This window comes from Fringilla coelebs (assembly GCF_963513975.1).
Source record: "Fringilla coelebs genome assembly, chromosome: 3".
Classification (NCBI taxonomy): Eukaryota; Metazoa; Chordata; class Aves; order Passeriformes; family Fringillidae; genus Fringilla; species Fringilla coelebs.
The window spans coordinates 79,230,762-79,254,637 of NC_140030.1; the positions used below are offsets into that span (position 1 = coordinate 79,230,762).

The 23,876-nt window shown below is 36.2% G+C and overlaps 1 protein-coding gene across 4 annotated transcripts in view; it reads left to right on the forward strand.

The window, feature by feature from the left end:
• STRN (striatin) overlaps positions 1–23,876 on the forward strand; it is a 62,871-nt gene that overhangs the window by 4,898 nt on the left and 34,097 nt on the right. For all 4 annotated transcript variants that reach the window (XM_084203317.1, XM_084203318.1, XM_084203319.1 and 1 more), the window contains exons 2-5: positions 8,086–8,189; positions 15,389–15,462; positions 18,513–18,591; positions 20,420–20,584. In XM_084203317.1, coding sequence (XP_084059443.1) covers positions 8,086–8,189; positions 15,389–15,462; positions 18,513–18,591; positions 20,420–20,584 — 422 coding nt within the window. The remainder of the gene's footprint in view (positions 1–8,085; positions 8,190–15,388; positions 15,463–18,512; positions 18,592–20,419; positions 20,585–23,876) is intronic.

Sequence of the window (23,876 nt, forward strand, 5' to 3'; positions counted from 1 at the left end):
TTTTTTCTCATAAGGCAGATAGTACAAAAGAACCACCAGTGATTAATGTTACGTACATCTCCACTGCAGAAAAACAGTAATTTCAACTTTATTGTTTTATATATATCAAATAAATCAAAAGAAAGGCAAAAGAAAACAAGCCGTGGTCACAATACTGAGGTGTGTTTATTTGGGAAAAATGATGCTGAATGGGCCTTGGTGACTACCAGATAGCCTCTCTTTCACAAGGTTTTTTTTGCAAACTTTTTATTTGACAGATTCATGTGAAGCAAACTGTATTCTCCTCTACTTATATGCATGCTTGCCGGCTAATTCCAATATAATTATTGATATGCTGTCATGGCTTCTTTTACTTAAGTGAGGAGGACCAGTGGGAGTAAATGTTCAGTGATTTTCAGAAATTCAGAAGTTTGTAGATGTAGAATGTAAGTAAAAACTGATGAAGCAATGTTTTTGCAGGTGTGCATCTGGTTTTTATAGTTGGATTTTTTTTTTTTTTTTGCATAATTGATCTGATCATTTCCCAGGATCAGATTCTTCAGTTCTTGTCATATCTGTCAAACCTGTAATTTAGTTTAAGTGTAATGAAAATGTGTTTCTTAAATAGCCTAAATGCTTTAGGAAAATGGTGCTGTAAATATTGATGTAGTATGAACTGAGAGAGTTTTATAATGTCACATTGTCTCCAAGTGGTCTTTAAACCTTTCAGACCCCTCTCATGGAAAGTTATACTTGCAAAAAGAAAAAGGCATTTTTCTGTTTTTCTTGGTTGAGCAAAAATGGAATAGATTACTGTGTTCTAGGTGGAAAACTTAGGCTTTCAGTGTCAGGTTAACATATGGTGAAACATCCCAAGTGTCTTTATTGGTGCACATTTTAAATTAAATATGTATCTCTGTCCTACTCAAAATGTAGCCCTTCTTTTTCTTTTGAGGGTCTTGGCTTATGGCAGTTTTATTGCATCAGAGATAAGTAACTTGGCACTGTTTGAACAACAAGTTGCAAATATAACTTAGCCTTTATTGACGTTTCAGTAGACACGGAAACTTTATTTGCTAATTTTAGAATGGTCTGTGTAAAATTCCCCAAGGAAGATCACATGAATTGCCTGAGACTTTTGGTTCATCTTAATTTAATGCTAAAAGAAGTAAGACTGTACAAATACCAAGCCTTAACTAAAACTGTTATCAGTAAACAGTTTTCTGAGAAAGTAAGTATTGGTCAGTAACCTACTCACGTACTTGGCTTAACAAAGCTGGTGAGCCTTGTCAGGTCCTCATTTCTACATTTCTTAGTTAAAACGTGGCAAAAACTGGAGTAGATGAGGCATCCTTATGTTTTAGCTTTAAATGCTGAGAAATGCTTGCATATCTGAAAGAGTTCTTTGGAATAATTTCGGACTGCTCAGAATCCAAGCTTTGCAGACAATAAACTAGAAATAAAAATACTCTGAAATGTGAAAAAAAAGTTCATTTTATCTGAGTGACCTGCTCTGTGTGGGCCTGTAGATGAACTCATCCAGATGTTCTTTGAAAAAAGTTTGCTATATACTCACTACTATTGAGTGTTTTTGAAAATAACCCAGTGATAAAGAAGTTAAATTAAGGATTGCAGTGAGGAAACACTGCATTTTTTCTGGTTTTAGCCAGGAATATGTTTCCCTTTAGTGCAGTCACATAGGGCAGGATTGCAAAAGCATCGGAGTAAAAATGGCATGCATGATATTCGTATCCTAGCTTGTAAACAGGAGGTAAGAACAAAATCACTTATCTTTTATTTGTTTCACTTGATGCCCAAGTCAGTTCAGAGTGGTCATGCATGCTTGAATACAAGGAGTAGCTGATCCTGGATGTAGGAGTGAGGAACTGGAGTGTGCCAATTGCCTCTGCAAATGCTTGTGTGGTCAAGTCTGGTTCACTCCTCTTTCTGTTACTGAAGCCAAATCTAAAAATCTCCTCCAGATTTTTTTTCCCTTGTCTTGCCATACCCCATGGCCTGTGATTCATTTGGCCTGTGAACTCCCATTGTCTGTTTAAATGTGGGCCATGAGTCTGTTTATCAGTCCTGCTGCTGACTGCTGTCGCTGCATTTCTGCTGTTCTTGTACAGCAAGTGGAAAGGAATTTGAGCATTTGCAATTTAGACTCCAGCTCATAATATGTGATTATTTTGTTACATGCCATTGCAGTGCTGCTTATAGAATTACATAATAGAATTAAAAGCTGCACTCTCTTTGTGCTTGTATTGGGGTACATGGCACATGCTCTTGGATCAAAAAAAAGTTAATGTTCACCACTTAGGTACATGTACCACAGAAATGACTGATGAGATAATTTTTGCTTATGAAGAATGATTAAATAAGCTGACTATACATTGCTTGGCAACTGTTTTGATGCTTAAAATTGCTAGAACACTGAAAGGCAGCACTGAAGAGAAGATAAAAGAAAGACTGGCTATCTGAACAGGGATCTATGGATTAAAACACTTCAAACTGCAGAAAAACAAGTCTTCCTGGTTTTGAGATGCCTATGTTAGAGTAATCAAGGTATTGCCAGGTATAAATTGTGAATAAATTCTGGATCATTTATTAGGAGTTTTTCAGTCTTACTGAATTTGTTCTTCAAACAGTGTTTTCTCTTTGAAAACATTGTTTGAAAAAGACAAAGAACATAAGAAAATGGCATTTTCATCCATAGTTTTTTTTACTGTAAATTAAATCTTAGATTTCTTTTGGATGGTTTTTCTGGGTTTATATCTGATGCTAATTTTAGGACATCTCTGAGAAGTCCAACAAAAATAAGGTGCCAGTAGCAGATCATAATGCTCTGCATTGGTCTTATGAGGTGCTATTATCCAGTTGAGAGCATGTGAGGGATAAATGGGATGAAGTACCTTCTGTGTGAGGTGAAGTTAAATATGCCTTGGTGCCTGCCAGTCGTTTCAGCCTGTGGCCCCACTTCAGTTTTGTTATCTTAAGTGGCTGCAGGAATTACAAAAGCTTCCTAGCCTCTCTTGGCACAGAGTGCGAGTAGGTCTGCGTGGTGATGTGAAGTATGGTGCCTCTTAAAATTGTTCCCTAGTTGTACTAGACCATTGATATTTCCCTTCCTCCTTCTTTCTCTTTTCTTCTCACCCCTTGGGCATGCCTACACTTATTTACAAATATACTTAAATATGTAGTGCTTCAGTGAGCCAGTTATAATCTAAAACACTGAGTACCCTGGCAGCCTGCAGAATCCTTCTGGCAGATCTTGGTAGACTGGTTAGCACAACTGTTCCAGATTGATTCATCTCTATAATGTATTTACTTATTTTAGCTATCTGCATATTTTTTGCAATACTTTCCCTGCAGTTTTCCCCCCACCCTTTTGTCTTCTTTCTCTCAACCTCTGAAGACCTGGTTGTTGAATTATGGAAGCATTATGTAGAGAATTGTGTGTCTTAGTAGCTCTTTGTCAAATGATGTCTGTTGACCTTTAAATGCCCATAAATTTGAAGTGAGTTTTACTTTAAAATATTATGATAGATATTTTAGAGAGGAATAGAAAAGCTTTTTATAATTTTTGAGTCTTATGAATAAAAAAAAATTTGCCTTTTAACTTGAAATAGCAGTAAAATCAGAAATTGATAGAAGTTGATACTAAGTGTGCATCAGTTGTTTAGCAGTCATAGTAGGTTTATTTTTTTAAATTTCCTGTTAAAGAGGAGAATTTTTTTATCTCCTGCTTTTAGGTAGTGTCAAGATATAAGCCTAAAAAGATGTTTAAATATAATAAATTTTAAACATGCTTGTTGCTGATTCAAGGAACTATAAATTTCAGTGTAAATTTTTAAACATTGGTAAAATCTGGACTTAATAAGATGTGATTTCATTATTTAATTATGTTATGGCTGCTAAGCCAGTATTAGGAAGTCAGCAACATTTATAGAAAGAGTTGTTTCTAGCCCAGTGCTACCTAAAACATTGTATCACCTTTTTGTCTGCTTCAAAGTAATGTGACATTAGAGTCCTTCGAGGAATTTTGTAGAACAGTAGTGTTGTTGTCTTTGAAGTTTTTTTTTAATATAAGAATGAATGTTATTTTTAAAACCTCTTAGTAAAGAAGTCGACTGGTTAAGGTAGCTACAGTGCTGTAATGTAGACTGGATGTCTATGACACTTCTAGGTTATGTTGCAGTTGGTCATACAAAAAAATTCTGTGAGATGAAGTGGAAAAAAACCCAAAACCGGACTCAACAATTGCAGCTGAAAAAGACTGTTCCAGGCATGTCTTTTTCCAGTGTTCTCTGGTTTTGTGGTGCCTATTTTTGTTTGGTTTGATTTGGGCTTTTTTTGTTGGTTTTGTTTTGTTTTCTCCTTCTCTCTTGATCTTAATTTCAAAGTTGAGTTGGAATACAGTAACTTGTAGCACTTAGCCTGGAATAAACTCGAGGCGGATCCTGCCTTGATTCTTGCCGTGGAGCCAGCGGGGCCGGGTGCTTTATGGAGACGATGTGCCCCACCCATAAGGCAAGGAACAATATGAGGTTTTGCAGGATCCCCATAGGCAATTTTGGGGTTTGCAAAGACTGGCTTACAACTTGATGCATTTTAACCTTATTACCTAGAAGGTCAGTTGTCGCAGAACCTGTTTGTTGGGAATATTTGTGAATTCTTGAAATTTTTGGCAAACTTTCCCAGGAGTGGCCAGTGCTCCTCTTCTCCCTCAGGTGTAGCTCAGGCTCCAGATTTGACTTGGGTTAAAGTTGCAGCCGTGGGAAGTCACCTGTGGAGTCTCAGTCTATTGGTAAAATTCTGTCATTTATGCCTGAAACATAAGAAAACTGTAGTTGTGCAGTTCAGTTACAATTTTCATCGTGTTTCACCCCAGACCTCCTGCACGTTAAATGTTTGCACAGACATTTAGACGGATGTTGTCTTTGTATTTTAATTGGAAATAGTGATCCTACAGTTGCCACTGTATTGTTCTAGAGACTGTGAAAATACTGCTACATGTCATAATTTGTCATTTTATATATTTCAACTCATTGTACTTGTTTATTCAGTTTGCATTTATCTGCAAAGTGTTTATTTTATGGTATGAGCATTTAGGTTCCTTTGCATATTTTCGGTGAATTGCCAAAAAAATGAAAATTTAAAGAAGGAAATCTGTTTAAGACATGTGAACTGTTAGTACATTACTGTTAATGTAAAATTTCAGTTATTATTTTAATACTGTCCTTGTCTGCAATATAAGCAAACCTGAATATTGTCATTAAGAATTTCTCAAATAACATTTAAGCTTACATGTATAACTGATTTTTATTGTCCACTGAGGCTGACGTAATTGTAATTACTCAGTACACATACAAATGAGGGATAAGGGTTGCTAACATCTTGTGGAAAAGAAAGGGAATATTTCTCTATGTTATAAAAATGACCAAATGTAAGTATTCTCATTTCCAGAGCCAGAATTCTTCAAAAATAGTGAGTATTAGGCATAAGGATGCTACTCTGAAGAAAAGCATGAACAAACTGTGCTAGAAACCATGCAGCCTCCAAGGAGAGAGCAAAATTATTCTCAGTTTCTGGAAGTACCAGTAAAACTTCCTATCTGTAAATTATATATTTATTAACCTTGAAGGATCCTAGCAATAAGCTTGTGTAGGGCTGGAGATTCGTCTGTTGTTGCTGCATGCATTTTAAGTAAGAAACACAAATATTTCTTGAAAATCCAGGAAAAAGAAAAGTTCTAAGACGTCATTAAGAGTATGGAGGTATTACTGACAACAAAATATGTCCACATGAAGGAGATGTTGTATTATAATTCTCAATCATATCCATTTATGTCTCTCTGTCTTACAAAAGGAAGCTGTTAAAACTACTGAGGAATTGCATTTTTTAATTTAGTTTAGGCTGCTACCAGTGGAAGATGACTTTAGCCTCAACTGTTAGAACAGTAATGCTGCTTTGACCTTTGTAGTGTAGCAGTGTGTGAGCTGCGTTGTTTGCCAGCCTTCTGGCTAAAAATGCTTCATTCCAGCATCTTCAGTCAGTTCATTCTTGGCTAGAAATTGCTTGCAGACAGCAGGTCATATAATAGATCACTTCAGCTTGTGTCCTGATGGCATTGGATGATCTTCTTCATTCCAGCCAAATGCATATTTACACCATGATTTCTTTTTTTAAAAGTATGTTTTGATGTTCTCTCCCTTTTGACGAGAAGAGCGTGTGTCAGTTCTGCTGGGCCTGTGTGGAGATAGGGAGTGAGAGTCTGTGTGTCTGTACAGTTACTGCAAACGAAGTTATATGTGCCTGAGATGCTCCTCTTGGGAGGGATGCTGACCTTGTTGAGGTGGGATGCTTCTCACTCAGTTACATTCCTCAGGGTAGGAAATGCTGACTCCAGCATCAGCATTTCTTTCTCCTGTGCCTTTCTCTAAACCTGAGCATAAAATTGACATTAGAATTCAATTGTAGTTGATGCCAGAGTGAGAGATCTTTCTTTTGATTCAGCTGACTTTTTTTTTTTTTTTGAATTCAAATGTATTTCCCCTGTTGAAGGAGAAGAGTGACTTAGTTGGAGAGCAGCCAGTGTTTTTCTCTTGTTATAAACTGGCTGGTCTGGTTGGTGACTGGCAGTTAAGGATCCTTCAGGTGTCTGTCAAACTATTTACTGACTGTACTTGAGCAATAAAATTATGTCAGCTGGTGTGATATTCTAGAGCAGCTGCTATTGCTGGCCACCAACAAATGGGCTTTTGGTGTAAGATTCATCTTTCCTGCTCACAAAAATTCAACCGAGTCAGTTGTCTGCCTTCCCTTTATAATTGCTGGAGAGAAAATGACATTTAGAGACTCTGTTTTTTCTCACCTTGGGGTAAAAATCTGCAGTCAGATTCTTTGGAAGTAACTATTTCCATTAACTAAAGTATCTGGGGGCTGCTTGCAAGGTTGTAACCAGTGAGGATAGGATATTCCTGTTTATTTTTAATCCCTGACTTTCCTGGGCATTTATTTAAATGAAAGGGTTATAGGTCGTCATGCTCAACAGCTGATGGTGTAGACCAGTTGCCATTTATCCTGTCTGTGCTTCTCAAGAGACAGATGAGATGCTTGGTGACTTGGCTGTAGAGGTACAGAAAGCTTCTGATCCTGGAAATGGCAGGTGAGGCTGAGGCATGAAGTGGTGACTGCCTGTAGGTATTTTTGCCTAAAAGTGTATTTGTGAGTTGAGCAAGCAAAAGTATTCGCCTCTTGATTTCAGCATTAGGTAGAAAAGCAAGTAGTTCTTCCTTTATGATTAGGAATTAATATCTTGTGTTTGTCATAATTTTCTATTTAAATGAGATTTTTCACAGGCAACAAAATACTTGTGTTGGAAGTTGATGGAGGTTGGCTGTCTGTTTTCTACTTTACTTTTATTTACTTATGTACCATTTCTCTCCTTGTCTCCCTCACCAAAATATCTTTCCCTGTTTTCCTTTTTTTTCCTCTCCTAATGACAGTATTTCTGGAGAACTTTCCTTAATCTCTTTTAGTAAGAATCATAATTAACACTTTTAACCCCCTCCAGTATCCCAAACAGGGTTTTATTTTTCTTTTGTTCTTATTTTAGCTGAACAACCATGGTTTGCATCAGGTTTTTTTTACTAGTGTCATGTATCTGACATGTATCTATAGAATTATACCCTAATTATACACTGCTTCAGTTAGTGAGCAGAAATACTTTATCATCTTCTCTTGCTTATTGTTGGTAAATACTTTTATCTTCTGAAGGCTTTTTGTATGCTTATTTTATCCATTCCTTATCCTTTATTGAATGTTTATCCAAGAGAGAAAACAAACCCTGTCAAACAAACCAAAATTGCTTTATTTCTTATCTTTTTCTTTCCTTTTTTTTTGATCTGTAGTGAGCATGCTGTTTGGAAGGCTTATCTATGCAGTGGTTTTTGTTAGTGTTTAATGTTTATGAAGCATAGGAAGCCAACTCCTTTTGAACTCTAGAAATTAGTATTAAGTTAACTTCGGAAGACACACACACTTAAGAGCTAAGCTGAATAATTTTGAGCAAGCAGATTATAAATTGAACACTTGCTTTTGCAGGCCCAGATTGCCTTTCTTCAAGGTGAAAGGAAAGGACAGGAAAATTTGAAGAAGGATCTAGTGCGAAGAATCAAAATGCTGGAATATGCGCTCAAACAGGAAAGGTATGCTGCTTTTGTGATGAGTATGTGATGAAGAAATGCTGAAGACAGAAACTTTATTTTTGCCTTTGTCTTTGACAAAACCAAGAAATATTTTTTTCTGTCTCTACTCAGTTCTCAGATTGACAAATTTTACTGTACTAAATAAAACCCCTAGTCTAAATGTCTGCATTATGTTAAGAACAAGAGCTAAAATAGTATGGCTTGAAAAACATGCTAACAAAAACCCATAGCTGATCAATAATGAATGGTTTCCCTTGGTAAAATTCCACTGAACTGTACACATTATACTCCAGAATTACAGTGTATTTTTATTTTGTTCAGTGTAATAACTTTGTTTATTAATACGTGTCAACTGAAATCTTGAATAACTGTCTTCAGTCTAATAATTACTAGTTTTTAATCTTGCTAAGTTTTTAGCCTTTTCAGTATGAGACACTCTACAAGAATATCTTCTGGAGGTTAATTGTGTGATTGAAAAAATGTTTATGTTTACCAGTTAATCAGTGTCTATTTCTTTGTTCATGGACATTTTAGTACAATTCCCCAGTTTACCATTTTATTCTTATGCATACTCTCCTGTTTTTCTAACCTTTGAGGCAAGCAGAAATTCAGAAATCTCTCTGTTCAACTAGTTTATTTTAGGCCAAGTTTAGTTTAAATTCTTTTAATTAGTGAAATGTTTTTTAAAATTCTTGAATAAAAAGAGTATATTTATGGTACTGTTGCAAAGCAGTCATTGCTTACATTATCATTTTCCTATCAGATAATTCCTGCTTCTCTTTAATAAAATAAGTCTCTGAAATAGTTTGTTTAGTAAAAATAAGATTTAAAATACACACATATGCAAATGAGGAATAGAATATCACTGGTAGATAATTTTAAAAGGATACCAATAGTTACATTATGATATTGCATTCAGATTTGCTCATTTTATATGGGCTACTTTAGCACAAGACATGTCTTCTACCATCCAGTTCGTCTCTTTCTGGTAGCAACCAGTTAATCCACTAGCATGGGGATGCAGCCAGGGTTCTGGCCAGCAGTAGCCCCAGGGCTCCAGTGTATATTCTTCTGCTTTGGGGAGTTCTTGGAGCAATCTTTAAGGTAGATACTCCTTTTGCCCAGGCCTTGATATAGTACTGGTATTACATCAAAGAGCCCAGAAAAATACAAAATGTATGCATAATGGAGTTTGCAGTTTATGGCTGTGGAAAGGCTTACATTTGAAGCATAATTACAGAGCTTAGTGTCATTGGTTCAGCTAAAAATATACTCTTAAGTTATATATATATTCTGTGAAGATTTCTTGTATTTCAAAACTGGTGGAGTTATTCCTGATTATGTAAAAGTATCTAACACTTCATGTTCATAACCCACAGAAGTTAGCCATTTAAAATCATCAAACAATGTAAATACATTTTTGTGTACTGTCAGAGAAACTTTGTAAAATAAAAAAAAAAATCAAACTTCCATTGGATGATGAAAATGTCCCTCACTTTTATAAATCCACCTAAATTATGACATTTAAAACTTAATGCAGCAGTCCCTGTCAGGATTAGGAAAAAACACTTGGTGGCTTCTTATTACAGTTTTCACATCTGTACTTTTTATGCTGGGTGTTTTTCTGCAGTGTGCCATTAGCCTCGGTTACTCAGGTCAGTAGGCTACAGTCAGCTGATCTGATCAGTGTGACAGTTCCAGTACAGGTATGCAGTGGTTCTGTAAGCAGATGTGATGCTTGTGGCTGGTGTGTGCGCTGGAGACAGCTATTTATGTGTCTGTAGTTTTGAACAGCAGTTTCATTTGCCAGTTTCTAAAGAAATAGTCTTGTATTTCTGCTGGAATTATCTCCCAGCAAGTGTTCTTGCTTGATACTTCAAAGAACGGCAACATACTGAGCTTGGAAGCACTGCTCCCTTTCCCAGCATTTTCCTAAATCAGCTGTCAACCCGGTCAGGCAGTAGTCAGGATGCTGGCATTTCCCATTGGGCTCTTAGAGCTGGAAAATGAGATCCTCCAAGGTAGGAGGAAGACATTCCTATCAAGTTTGGGGAAGGTTGGTGCACTGTGAGGGGGCAGGGAATCATTCCTGTATTTCTTCATTTCTGCTCTGGCTGTGTAGTATTTTGGATCTTTCTCAGCTGGACAAAATAAATTATGGGTAACAGAACAGAATATGAAATTGTGGACCAGCGTACTCCATGTTCATAATGCCCTCGGGAAACCATGAAAAAGAAATGAGAAACATTTGTTTTCTCAGGTACATGAGCTGCTGTTATTTATAGCGGCTGCTCTGCATTTCTTTTATACACCAAATAGTTTCAGATTTTACTGTAAATTAGCAACTTTTGGACCACTGTTGTTGTTCTCTATTTCATGTCATGTCATTTTAGCGTGGGTGAGGTAGAAAATAAGTTTTATTACTGATGGTCATGTTTTTCTGGCAAATTTAGTTTAATGTTTAGTCTTTCTGTCAGTAATTGTGAGGTTACCTTCTTCTTGTGTGTATAGCAAGCCAGGTTATTTCTGCTGAAGAGTCTTAGTAGGTAACATAGCAAGGAACTTAGAAGGAGTTAGTACGTAGTTAAGGGCTAGCATTTTTCAATAGCAATTTTGATGTAGTTTTGCCAGCATCCAGTAGATTGCAGTGTGAGGCTGTTCAGAGTTGAGGATTACTTTTTATGACTTTATCAATACTTGCTCCACCACCAGTAAATTCCACTGGTGCCTCTGGATTTTCAGGAGCTAGCTGAAACATAGTACTGTTTCTCTCAAGTACATGTCCTATTTTGGCTAGTCTAGCTCACTTCCTGTCTTAACATATTTCAACCAAAGAATTGGACTCCTGAGCCATGTCTCTAGAAACAGTTGATTTAATTTTGTGTTGTTTTCTGCACTGATGTGTCTGATCAGTGTAAGGCTGGCGCCTTCTCCCCTGGGTAGAATATCTCGCCGTGCTGTTCCTGGCAGTCGTTCTTGTTTATGTCTCTTGATTTGGCGGCAGCTCCCAGATCTTCTACGGATGTTTTGGCAGGCTCCCTTAGCACAGCTGGATCAGATGCTTCAGGTCTGGCGACAGATATTTCCAAGAAATAGTGGCTTTTTTGACTGGAATCAATTTTGTTTCTGTGTAAAGTATTCAGAAAAGTTTCACTGCACTCAGTCTTAGGAAACGTGGATGAAGGCTTTTAGCATTTTCCTAAGCAATTCTTGAGTGGCAGCCATGTTGAATGTTTCCAAGCACTAAATAGAAGCACATAGTTTAATGAAAATACTGCTAATCAAAAGAGGAGAATTGTGTAATGAAGGGCAGAAGCTGGAGCAGTGGTAATATTCATACTTATCTGAGTAAGGGCATCTACCTAGGAACATAGTTTCAAAGTGCTAAAGTAGCTTTCTTTCACATAACTGGAAGGCTAGTCTTCAGATAGAAAATACCTTCTATTAAGTTGTATTCTTCTCGTAGTCATTTTCAAGTAATTTTTCTGTCTCTGCATGCTGTTAATAATTCATATGTAATTTTCAGAAATGGAAGATAAATCATTGAGGTTGAACAAGTTTCAGATAATAAAATTTTGTTTCTTTTTCTCCCCTGCCACCAAACCACTGTCCTTCTCTTTGACCAGATATCAACCTTTGATAAAAAGGTTGAAGAAGCTTTCATTTTTTTTTTACGCAAAATATACTTTATCTCTTTTTTGTGATGTATCACACTACTGGGATGTGTGAGCTAAAATTCAAGGTAAGCTGCACAAGGCCATTTTAAAGCTGTTAATAAATGGACCCTGTGATTTCTGCAAAAGTGAAAAAATTGAGCATGACAGGTGGACAGATGATATTCTGTCATTGTAAAAACAGATTAAATTAAAATGTGCTAATGGAATAAATGATATTTTTAATTTGTGCAGAAAAGAATTAAAGGTTATTTTGTGAAGAGTTTCATACCCTTTGACTGCAATATGTGTAACTGAAGGGTCAAGACTCCCCTCTAGTCCTGGAGTCTGAGTCATGGTGTTCAGCTCTTTTCTTAGTGCACTTTAGAAAGAAGATTGTTTATCTTTCATACCTGTGACATTTTCAGCTGTATCATAAAAAAGCATCTAATAATAAATCTCATACTGTCTGAAGAAATGTGGAAGATATTTCCTAGATAACCTATTAGCGGTCTATATTGATTTTATGGGAGTTTTTTGTAATATTTTCTGAACTTTAGAAGCTGACCTCAACTGAAGATTAGTTCAGTGTGTCACATACTCTGGCATGATACTCATGTTTCTGTTTCAAGTCTGTGTCCTGCTCAGAGACCTGAATTTATACCAATTGAATTTAATTCAGGTTTGATTATAGCATTGGGGTTTTTTTTACCATTTTGTGCTGTTAGAGCTCTATAACTTTGTTTTTAACTTTTCCAACAATATTGGAAATAAGGATTACATTTTGGGGCTTATTATCTCTTCAGTTCCCTCTTTATTAGAACATGGTTCTTCTGCCTTTTCTCTAGTGCTACTGGTCTCTGCCTGCAATATACAAAGTCAGGCCCTCTAAAAGATGAAATCTTAATCCAGTTTGGCCCTAAAATAAATTTGAAGGGCCAGTGGTGTACAAGACCATGTAGTCTACATTATCCTCTTAAAGTAATGAATAACAACAATAGCTTTAAAAGCTGTTGTGTTATGAGGTGGAACCAGTTAGAAAATCCTGGTTACTAGCAGTTTAAAATGGATTTAAAATGAATAATCTCATTTTGGTGAAAGGATTTTATAATACTTTTGATAAGTGGGGAAAACTTCAGTAAGAAAAAAGACTATTACTGTTAAGAGGGAAGTGAATTAAAAAGTGAGCAAACATGGATTTAGGAGATTGAAATAAATATACTGAGAAATTTAAAAAACTTCAGTCTGAGTCTTTGAAAGATGGATTTTGGAGAACATGAGATCTGAGGAACAGGAAAGGTCCAAAGAATGATCCTTTCAGTGAACCTAGCAATCATTTTAGTTAGGCTGGAAATGATTAACAAAACTTGATAAGAAAATTAGTGAACACATAGAACATAGTGGAACTTTGTATAAAACCCACGAACTAAAAGCAAATGTTGACTGCTGCAAAACTAACTTCTCCCTGAATTCTTTGAAGGAATGAAGTAGAACACAACATATATCAGTAATCCAGATTAGAGCAGAGTATTAATATTTGTTCACTTCTGTTAAGTAAGGTCAAAATAGATTACATATTAAGGTCTCTTGATTTCATGACTGCATAAAAAATTGTACTGTTTAAAGTTGGCGACAAAGTGGACGATTTCTTAATTCTTGATTAATCATTGCTTTTCATTAGTGGTGGTGGGAGAAAAGTATACATAGCATCAATATTTAGCAATAATGAAATGGAGTTGTTTTACTAGGGTAACATGTAAGAAATGGATAGTTGGAAAAGGAAGGATAAATATTTTGATTGAGCACTCAGCTTTGATTTTGTTCTACTCTTGGTTATTCTTTTCTGAACTGACCAAAATGTTTAACTTCCATCTATTGCTTTTAATACATTTCAAGCCCATCCTTTCTCTTTTCCTTGTTGATTGCTGCTCAGCTGAGTTAGAGCTTAGTGCTCTGGCTCTTGAGAGTTAGTTCCTTCATCTGTTGATGTTGCTATGCCTAAGCGGCTCTTCTTCACTCTTCACTTACCCTTCTCAGTAAGAATTAAACGTTTATTAGAATTAAAATGCAGCTGGATTAGTAGGAAGCTATTACAGTTGAAATTGAAACGTAAGAACTACGAAGTGTTCTTCAGCACTATTTTGTTAGAAGTAATGGGTTTTCTTGATGAAATAGGAGAAGGCAAAAGAAAACAGTAATATAATGAAGATGTTTAAGAAGAAATCTAGAGGTGTAGATAACTTGAAAACATTTTATGCAGCTGTTCTTGATATAGTAATGTGATTTTAGTGAAAACTTGCCTCATACAATTACAAAGTGTCAAACCCATTAATTTTTTTAAAAGTAAATTTTAAGTGGAAGAGCTCCCTTGGGCCTAGTGGAGCTAATGAAACTCCTTTTCATGTTGGTGCATATGAGTGGTTGGTTGTTTTTTTTTTTTGTCTTTTTCAGCCGTTTTCTTCCTACCCTACATTTCACTTTGTACATTTGCGTTTGAACTGTGCGTACATGTGAGCTGTTCAATTGTCTCCCGACTCCCAGGCTGCACATGCAGCATTTCCTGAGTTCTCAGCCTTTTGTTTAGGGTACTGGTGTAAGTGCCACTCTCCTACCCAGCTGTGAATGTATGAAACTTGCAGTTTTGTAGTTTTAAAGTTATGGTGAGTCAGAGAAAGAGGGAACAGATTGCAAAACTAGAAAAGGCTCTCTTTGCCTCACTTTCTCTACTGTGCTGTTGTAAGGCTACTGTAATGAATCTTGAATGACTTACATGTGCATGTGTAATACTGTTCTACTGTGGTGTTATTATGTGTATTTCAAAGTCTGTGCATACTGAGTCTTTAGGATGAGGCTTCTCAAATTAAAAAGCATTTCCATTTTTTTGTAGCTACTCTTGTTCATTGTATGGCATGCTTTGTGGGGCTTATTATATTAGACCTTTTGAAGGCTAAATATTTTTGGAAGAAAGTCTCAATTTTTGCACTTGGTCAAGTGGCAGACCTAGCAGCTTTGAGAGAAAGCGGTGTGAGTGAGCACTATCATTGCTAAGCCTTGTTTAGTATAGTTCTAGCTGAGGGCCTGCTGCTGTTGGATTCAAAAAATAAAACTAAAGTTTGCTTAATGGAGTGACAATATGAGATATGAAGTAGATAGCACTGAACTGACATGGGTAGTAAAAAAAAAATGTGTCATAAACGTTAGCTGAAAAGGAAATGCAGAGGGGTTGGAAAGGGGAGCCGATGAGTTGCTTGTGTGCACAGGGAAGGAACCTTTTCTGTAGCAAGAACATTTTGTAAAATCTGCAGTCAGCTGCTCTGTGTGTTTCCTCAGTATTCACTATGCAATTACATGTAACCCTTGGAAAAAAGTATTTCAATAAAATTACCTATCTGAAGTCATGGTGAAATTACTTGGTTTGCTTTGTTCCCAGCCTAGAAGAAAGGAGTGGCTTTTTAATTGAAAACAGGTGACATTTATGTGTTTAGAGACATCCTTTAAATGTACTAATAGATTTTAAATGGTTTTTTTTGTTTGATTTCCTTGCAGGGCTAAATACCACAAATTAAAATATGGCACAGAATTGAATCAGGGAGATATGAAGCCACCGAACTATGATTCTGGTAAGAATTTAATGAGAATGAGTTTATTACTGGCATAAAAGCTTAACTGTGTTACGTGCAAATGCTGAATTGATAGTGTTGATAAAATAGGTCTCTTAATGGAGCAGTAAGAATAGAGATAAATATTAAAGCCTATATTTTTCTCTTGTACAATTAAAAATATATCCTAGTGCTCTGAGAGTCTATTAATAAATCAAGTTAGTTTAGATTAAAAAAAAATCCAAACCCAAATGAGCAGACTGCTCTTGGAGAGAGTAGTTTTTCTGTCCCTTAGTGATGTGTATGGATATTTTGGAACAGGATGATACTAGATTCACAGCAATAGAATCCTTTTATCTCTAGATAATTCTTCTGAATGAAATAGTTCATAATTTTTTTTGTTCAATGACCTCAGTGGTATTCCAGGAAATAAATAAATAAAGTGCATTATTTTAGACATAAGTGAGAGTTTTTGAACAGGAGATTTCTCTGCAGAATTCACATGGTCATTGGAGATGCATTTAACTAATTTCAGTTTTTTTATCTTGGTCTCTGGAAAGCTGATTTGTTTTCTTCTCCTACTTCACACAAATAGATTTAAGCACTGAATTGGGGAAATTAAAAATTTATTTCCTTTAACCCCTCTATCTTCCTATCCTTTCCTCTGGGGGGAAAAAAATATAAAAAAGAGGTACAGAGATCTGGCTAGTGGTCAAGGCATTGAAAAAATAGGTAATGTTTTTTGTGTCTCAGTCTCCTGATGCTCCTACTACAAGAAAATTGGAACCACCTATATGTAAAGGCAGAGCATAGAATGTCTGCAAATCTCATCTCTGTCACTTGGTTTACAGAGGGGATGGTCTGGCTGACTGTCATGGTGATTTCTTACCTCAGTGGGTTTAGAAGGTCATTAAAAGACCCCCAAACAAACAAAAAATCCAATCCCACAGCAACTAGCAGAGCTTTACACCAGGCTTTTCTTGTCCAAGTTTTTAATGAGTTTTTTAGAAATTTTATTTCATACAATTATCAGCGTTATTTCCATAACTGAAGAAATATTGGATTTGGTGCTGCTAAGTGGAAGATCTCAGTCTGTATCTGGACCTTTAGAAAACTTTGTCCTGATCATACCACAGCCCTAGACAACCATGGGGTTTTTTTGTAATTTCTCAGGGTGCAGCTACAGCATGTTGCTTCAGTTTCCAGCTGAAGAATGTAGTGCGAGGCCTGGCTTGCCTGGCAGAGCTCTAGACTGTGCATTAATTCTGCAAAGTCAACATTGTGGAAATACTTCAGTTAAAATTCCATTATTCCCATTTATCCCATTGTATTCTATATATAGCTATCAGAAATGTGTATTTTCATTTTGTATCAAATCTGGACTGATGACTTAAAATAGAAACTTTGTTCTAATGATATTTTGAAGTTGTCTTTAATAGATACTTAAGTTGTGTGTCCATATGTTCCCCTCACCCTGTCCCTGTTTTTCCTGCCCAGTCATGAAAAAGTCGAAATGTTGGTAGTAGTTCTTCTGCATGGGTCCTTGTTGTTTTCTTTATGATCTCTTGGTGAGTCTGTAACACAATTTTAGAAGAAAGTTTCAATCTCCTGGTGAAGGGATACTTTAAAAATAAAATCATTTATACAATTTATCTATGTATATTATATATGCTATATCTTCTGCTATAATTTCCTCATAATGCAAGTCTCTTCACTCTTATCTGTAAACCACTGCTACTGCTAGCAGTCATCACTTTTGAGGAGACTAAGCACAAGAGAATTCTTGCCTCTGGATATACTTAACAGTGCCTTCAGAAGAACGGGTTTTGCTTTCAAAAGGAATTTTCAGGCAGATTTACCTCAGTCATGTTTTAGTAATTATAGACTGAGCTTTGGTAGCTGTGCATTGGATCCAGCTGTGTCCAGTTGTCATTGGAAAATTATTGTGCATTTGATGATTTCCTGTGGATGCTATTAAATAGATTTGTGAATATGAGATGTCTGAAATTCATATGTCTCTCTTTGCATGTGAATTCTGATTAGTATTTAATAGCTTCTTTAATAGCTTCTTTGGGTAGTTTTTGGGGCTTTTTTGTCTAGTATTAATTGAGTTGTTTAAAGGTAAATGACTTCCTGATGAGAATAATAGCTTTCCCACGTCACATGTCAAGTTACTCACAGGAGTATACCACAGGTTTTTCTGGTTCTTAAGTCTTGTTTACACAGGAAGTTTGTTTATCCTTCAGTGTTTGGACCACAAGGTTTTAAAGTTTTGTAGAGGCTTTCATAGATAATAAACCAAGACATTTTATCTTGGGAAGCATATGCATCTCCTTGAGGAGAGGAAAAAACCCACCATCATGTGGTGTGAAGCTATATATGGAATAAACATGTAGCTGTTGGTTGCCAGCATCCTGCATTCTGATATTTTTCTTAAGAGAGCAGACACAGGATTTTTTTTTTTTGGTAGATTTTCCTGGAGTAGTAACATTTGGTTACAAATTTATGGTTGGGGAAAATGTGCTGAAAATTTTTCAGCAAGATTTCAAGTTTCAAGCCCCTATTGTTTGTTTGTTTGTTTCTACAAAACTAATGCAAATAAGGATTAAATTGATTCAGGTAAATCTGTTGATTTATGTTGAACTGTCAAATATTAAGAAAACTGGGAAGTTGTAAACCAATATCGTGCTGCAGTTAACAGTTAAAGATATTTGTATTCAGACCTAATGTGAGCAGCAATTATCTTGGGAGGCCAAAGCAAAAATCGGACTGCAGATTGACTGTCATTATGTGCCCCTAAAGGAGTTAGGAACTTGCTCTCTTAGAGTAGGACTGCTTAGAAGTTAGGACTAGTGGAACTTGCTCTCATAGAGTAGGAAATCTTTATGTGTATATAGTACTACAATTACGTGCTGTGTGCATTTTTTTTTCTCTTCATTATTTGCGCTTTGAATTTTGGTATTAAACCATTCCTAATCATTTTAAGGCAGATCACATTTGTCTTTTCCTGTGGATGGGCATCTTTTATGCAAATAGGAAGAAGAAAAAAAATGTAATAAAATCTTTTTCAGATGAAGGGAATGAGACAGAGATTCAGCCACAACAGAACAGCCAGCTAATATGGAAACAAGGACGACAGCTGTTAAGACAGTAAGTGTTGAAAAAATGACTCAAATAATGAGTGCAAAGAAAGAATCTGCTAATGAAATATGGTGGTGATGGTATTTGATTTTTTTTTAAGTTGTATTTTACTGAAAGAAAAGTTATTGTGTGTGATGAAGTTAATTGAGCTTCTGCACTACTTTTCCTTGGGTTTTAAAAATTTTTAATATTTCATAACTTCAGATGAGGAGCCTTGTCAAGTCACAAGCACCTGATCTCATTTTCTTTTCTTTCATGGAGTATAATAAGCCAATCTGCTTGGGATGGGTGGGTCATGACACTTTGCAATTAAAAAGCAAAAGATACAAGTAATTCTGCTAGGAGCTGTGTAAAATAAAAACAGCTGGCATTGGAGAAGGAAAAGTTTTATTTTGGTTTGCTTAAGTTGCAGAAAAGACTAACATCCATAAGCTTAGACTAGATGTTTTCTAATTCTCTGTTCATCTCAATGAAACAAATGTCTCTTAATCTAAATTAATTTTTGAATTGTGATCATAGTAACTAAATTAATTGCCATGATATTTGGTGTATTACAGAAGATTAAATGAGAGGGGACTGAGATACTAAGGATGGTCTGGAACTTATATTAAAAAACCTTTTTCCAAGGAGTTGTACAGAAGTTAAATTTGTTGAATGGATTGTACAGGCTTCTCTTTTGCAAGAGCTCAAATCTTTGCTTGCATGATGAATAAATGTAAATGGAGTGGTTTTGACTTGGATCAGTGATTTTGAAGACTAGTTATTCCGTCTCAGCGCAGTTCATAGAAGAATGACACACTGCGAATATAGAGTGCATATTACTGACAGACTCTGTTTTGCATAGGTGACTTGTTTGATTTTTCTGTAGCCAACAATCATTATTTCTCTCCTAATGTGGTTATGTGAATGATATTAAATAATTGGAGGACAATGTTATTGGAGGAGAAGTGCATGTCCTTGATTTGTAACAGTTGTCACTGTAAAATAGCATTTCCCTTCTTCAGAGTTGTCTAGAATATTGACAATTTAATCAATTCACTGCTATTAACTCCATGTTCTAGAAGGAAAGACACAAACCAATTTTTACTTTTTTAAATCATTATTTCCCTCCTGTTTCTCTCAAGGGCAACATGGCATATTGGTGAAAGAGTGAACTTTCGAAGTACAGAGCCAACTTTGGGCTGTGAGGTTTTCATACAATGTTTTTTGCTGTTCAGTCTTTATATGGAAGACAAATTTTTGCAGATTCGTTGCGGAATAAAGGAAAGGCAAGACAGATTTTATCAAGTCTAGTCCATCATAAATAGCAACTCTTACTAATAGCCGCAGCTAAAGGATTTAGGTTTTATTGCGTTTTCTAGGATTCTAATAATGTTTACATAAGGAACATATCTGCTGCTTCTTGTATCTAGTTTCCATGTGTCAAAGAATAAAATGACCATGCTTGTGCATGCAACTGTGGTGATTTTTATTAAGCAGTTGTAAATATTTTAATTGAAAGTGCTTTTCTATCCATTTTAGTAGATGAATGAATAACGTATTGTATAACCTCTGACTGCTAGGCTCTCTGATTTTTTTTTTCCTCAGTGACTGTAGAGGCTGGTACTGCAAGAGGCGATCCCTCTGCAGCTGGTACAGGATGATTTACAAGCATGTTTCACTAGCTCAGCACCGTAGTTTGCTAAGCTTAGGGATTGAGGATGAGTTCAGGGAGAAGTTCAGTCAGTTGCTAAGCTAAGGGATTGAGGATGAGTTCAGGGAGAAGTTCAGGGAGGAATTTCATGTTTTGCAGAAGTGACGTGTGCAGAGGAGATTAGCATGAGTTCTCTTCCTTCAGGTACCTACAAGAAGTGGGCTACACCGACACAATATTGGATGTGAAATCAAAACGAGTGCGAGCTTTATTGGGCCTCTCAAGTGATGCTTCAGAAAAAGAAAACAGAAGTCAAGAGCCAATGGTAAATGGCACAGAGGGTCAGATTAAAGAAAACGCAATGATCGGGTAAGCATCAAGATGACTTTGTTCTAATTCTGCGTAAATGCACTAGGTAGTGTTGAACAAAATTTTTGTTTACTGAGAAGATTTCAGGATTTTTTCCTCGTTTGAGATTAGAGCAATTCTAACTACTTTTATTATATTAAGCAATAAGTATGGAAGTAATTCTTTAGGTTCACATCTTGAAAGCATCATAATTTTTTTTCCAGTTGGATGGCAGCACTAAGTCAAATCAAGCCTCTTTTTAGATATGATTGCTAAGTGTTTAGAAGTCAGTGTTGTTTCAAGTGAACGGTTTGAATTGTCTCCAGTGTATTGCTAGACACTTTACTGCGTAGGTTGCAGGCTTTGCTCTTCTGGTCTGTGCTGACTACGACATGATAAGCTATATAAGACAAGGAATTTTTTTGTTAAATCTGAAAAACAAAAGTCACTCATTATATTGAGTCCTAAAAGTTTTTGGTTCTCTACTGACATATGTAAATGTGACTGAAGTGTAAGGTACTAATTTCTGTGTTTTAATATTTCTAATACTATGGAAAGTCAGTCAAAGACAGTAAAAGCTTGTCCTTACTTCTTCTCGTAAGTAATGTTAAAACCTAAGAGGCATTTTTTCCATTTTCTTCTCTTTTCCATGCAGTGTTAAAAAGAAAAAAAAAAGTAAGTTAAACTTAACTCTAAAGGCTTCAGGAAAACAATCTGTTCATTCTTGTTTAAGATATTGTAGTTGCAAAACTGGAAAAATAATGAAAATTATGCAGAATTGTAGGAACAGTAGATGAGGTAGCTGTTTCCAGTAGTAACACAGCTTTCCTCAGAAATCCTCACTCTTTTTTCCTTGTCTATATTCATGGAGCAAAATTCAAGACCTTTATTTTCTAAGACCTAATACTGTTATATATGCATCCTATCTTCTAAAAAGCATTTTTAAGATTTCATTATACCCTTCTTATAACTGCAGCATCTTCAGGCCAACAAGTTACATAAGGGCAGAAGTTCATTGTTATGTAATTAAATATAATGCTGTAAGATGGAAGACTTGAATGTGTGAGAAAACCTGCAAGCTACTAAAATATATTGTGCTGCTACATAGTTGACAAGTCATGTCGTTTATGTACAGCAGCTTTGTTTTGAAGAACAAGGAATGCTTGATAGCTTGCAATAACAGTTCTGGTTTGATTTCTGGTGAAGGGGAAGTGTGTAAATAAAGCTTCTTCTCTTACACTTCAAAATTTATTTATGTGTATTTACATAGTTTTGAAGAAGATGGATATGTGTATAAGGTAGTTACTTGATGGCTGAAATACTGGGACAGTGGTTTTAATACAGCAGTTTTGAATATATTTGCATTTCTTTCCTATCTGCTTGGTTTTGCGATAGAACTGACATTAGGTTTAACACTCTGTAGTTTAACACTTTGTAGTGGCTGAGGATATTCATTGATGGAGAAAAATGAATTCCCTTCCATTGTGGCTGTACTAGCTTGTCAGCTGTGAGGCTGGTCAGGCTGTACACCTTGGAAAACTGTTCTTGCTTGTGATGCCTCAGATGGCAGACTGCATTACAGAGCTTAGGGAAATGTTTTGATAAAATAATGAACAAGAAGAGACTCCAGGGCTTTACAGTGGAAAAATTTCCCAGGGTTCTTGTTCAGTATGGTTCACCCATATTCATGTTGAATATGGGTGATTTTGAAGTTCTGGATGTCCACTGAGATCTCCCTCACTGGAAGGAAAAAAGTAATGATTTTATTAGAATACTGTGATTAATCTAAGTACAGGACTACCTCTGAATGCTGTGATTCTTCTGGGTGCTTCAGTCACACTTGCAGACCACCTCTTTCAATTTTTCTTTCAGGAAGCATTCTGTGGCTTGCTTCCTGGCAGAGACTGCCTGTTATTTAACAGCTATTTCATCGTGTGCTGCCTCAGTGTTTCTGTGACATCTGGCACTGTTCACCTTCTTCCAACCACATCATCACTTCCCTCTGAGCTTTCAAAGTGCAGCTTTGTGGTAGATGCAAAATGAGAAATAAGCTCATATTTACCTGTTATTTACCTCTTGTAATGCCAGCATAACTTCAGCCTATATAGAACAGCTTCTCTTTGAAAAGTATAGCATTGAATAGATGACACAAGTCTAAGGCACATGGATGTTACTTCTGAAGTCAGGATGCTACTCTTGAACTCACCTGAAATTTTTAGGGAGTGTTTGAAACCGTAATTGAATGCTTTCCTACCTGGCTGGCAGAACTAGGAAAAATTTAGATGACTCCGCTAAGTTCTGGCTTACAGTTGAGGAAGGTGCATCCTTTGAAGCAGCCTCACCAGTGCTAGGCTGGTTACTATGAGGGCAAAAGGACTGGAACTTCCTTTAACAACTTCTTGTTATTCCTTGTATGCATGTAAAGCAAAAAATGGATTTGAGCTGCAGCAGGCAGTTATAGTTGGAAGGAATACAGTGAAGTAGTATCTGCAGTTTGGTAGTGGTAGAAGAGGAAAGTTATGGTGAGAAATTGGAAGAACAAGAAACCAAACAAAAGCTTAGTGCAATTCCAGGAAGTTTAAGGACATATGTGAGTGTTTGCCAGGACCATGAGACATTGGGACAGTTGCAAACTAAAACGCAGGCTGAAGACTCTCAGTGACTGTATGGGTACAGTGAAACTCTTCATAGGAAGAAGCTTTGCTATCTCTCACCAGAGAGAAGCCTGTGAACTGCTCAAGCCAATGCAGTTGGGCAGATTTTCCTGTTCAAAACAGAAAATGAACATTGATGTCAAATATTTGCTCACAAGTCTGAGGACACTGGTCAACCTGAAGATGTTTTGATTAAATTTGAAGAGCAGAGCACTGGGCAGAAAGTAACACATGAAAATGGATGGAATCTAACAAGGAATACACCTCTGTTGAAGTGAGAAAAGACAGCTTATAGCATTTTTGATCTGTTTGGTCTTGGAAGAACTGCATAACATGCACCCAGTTGAATCTCTGCATTTTAAGTCTGTGTTTTGGAAAACTGTTTACATGGAGTGAAAAATGTGAGAAGCGGAGTACAGGACTAGAGTAAGGAGAAACCTTTGGGATAGGAAATGATAAAGACAAATCAATGGGAGTTTGAAAAGAATGTGGGTGAATGTAATGAAGATAATGTACAATAGAGGGGAAAATGATACCGTGAAAAACAGAAGGAGTATGGATTTAATGATGCATTTCCAGAATAAAAAAAATGGAAGGCACACTGGCCTTTCATTTCCTTAAAGATTTCTCCATATAGCAGTGTAAATTGCAGAAAGAAC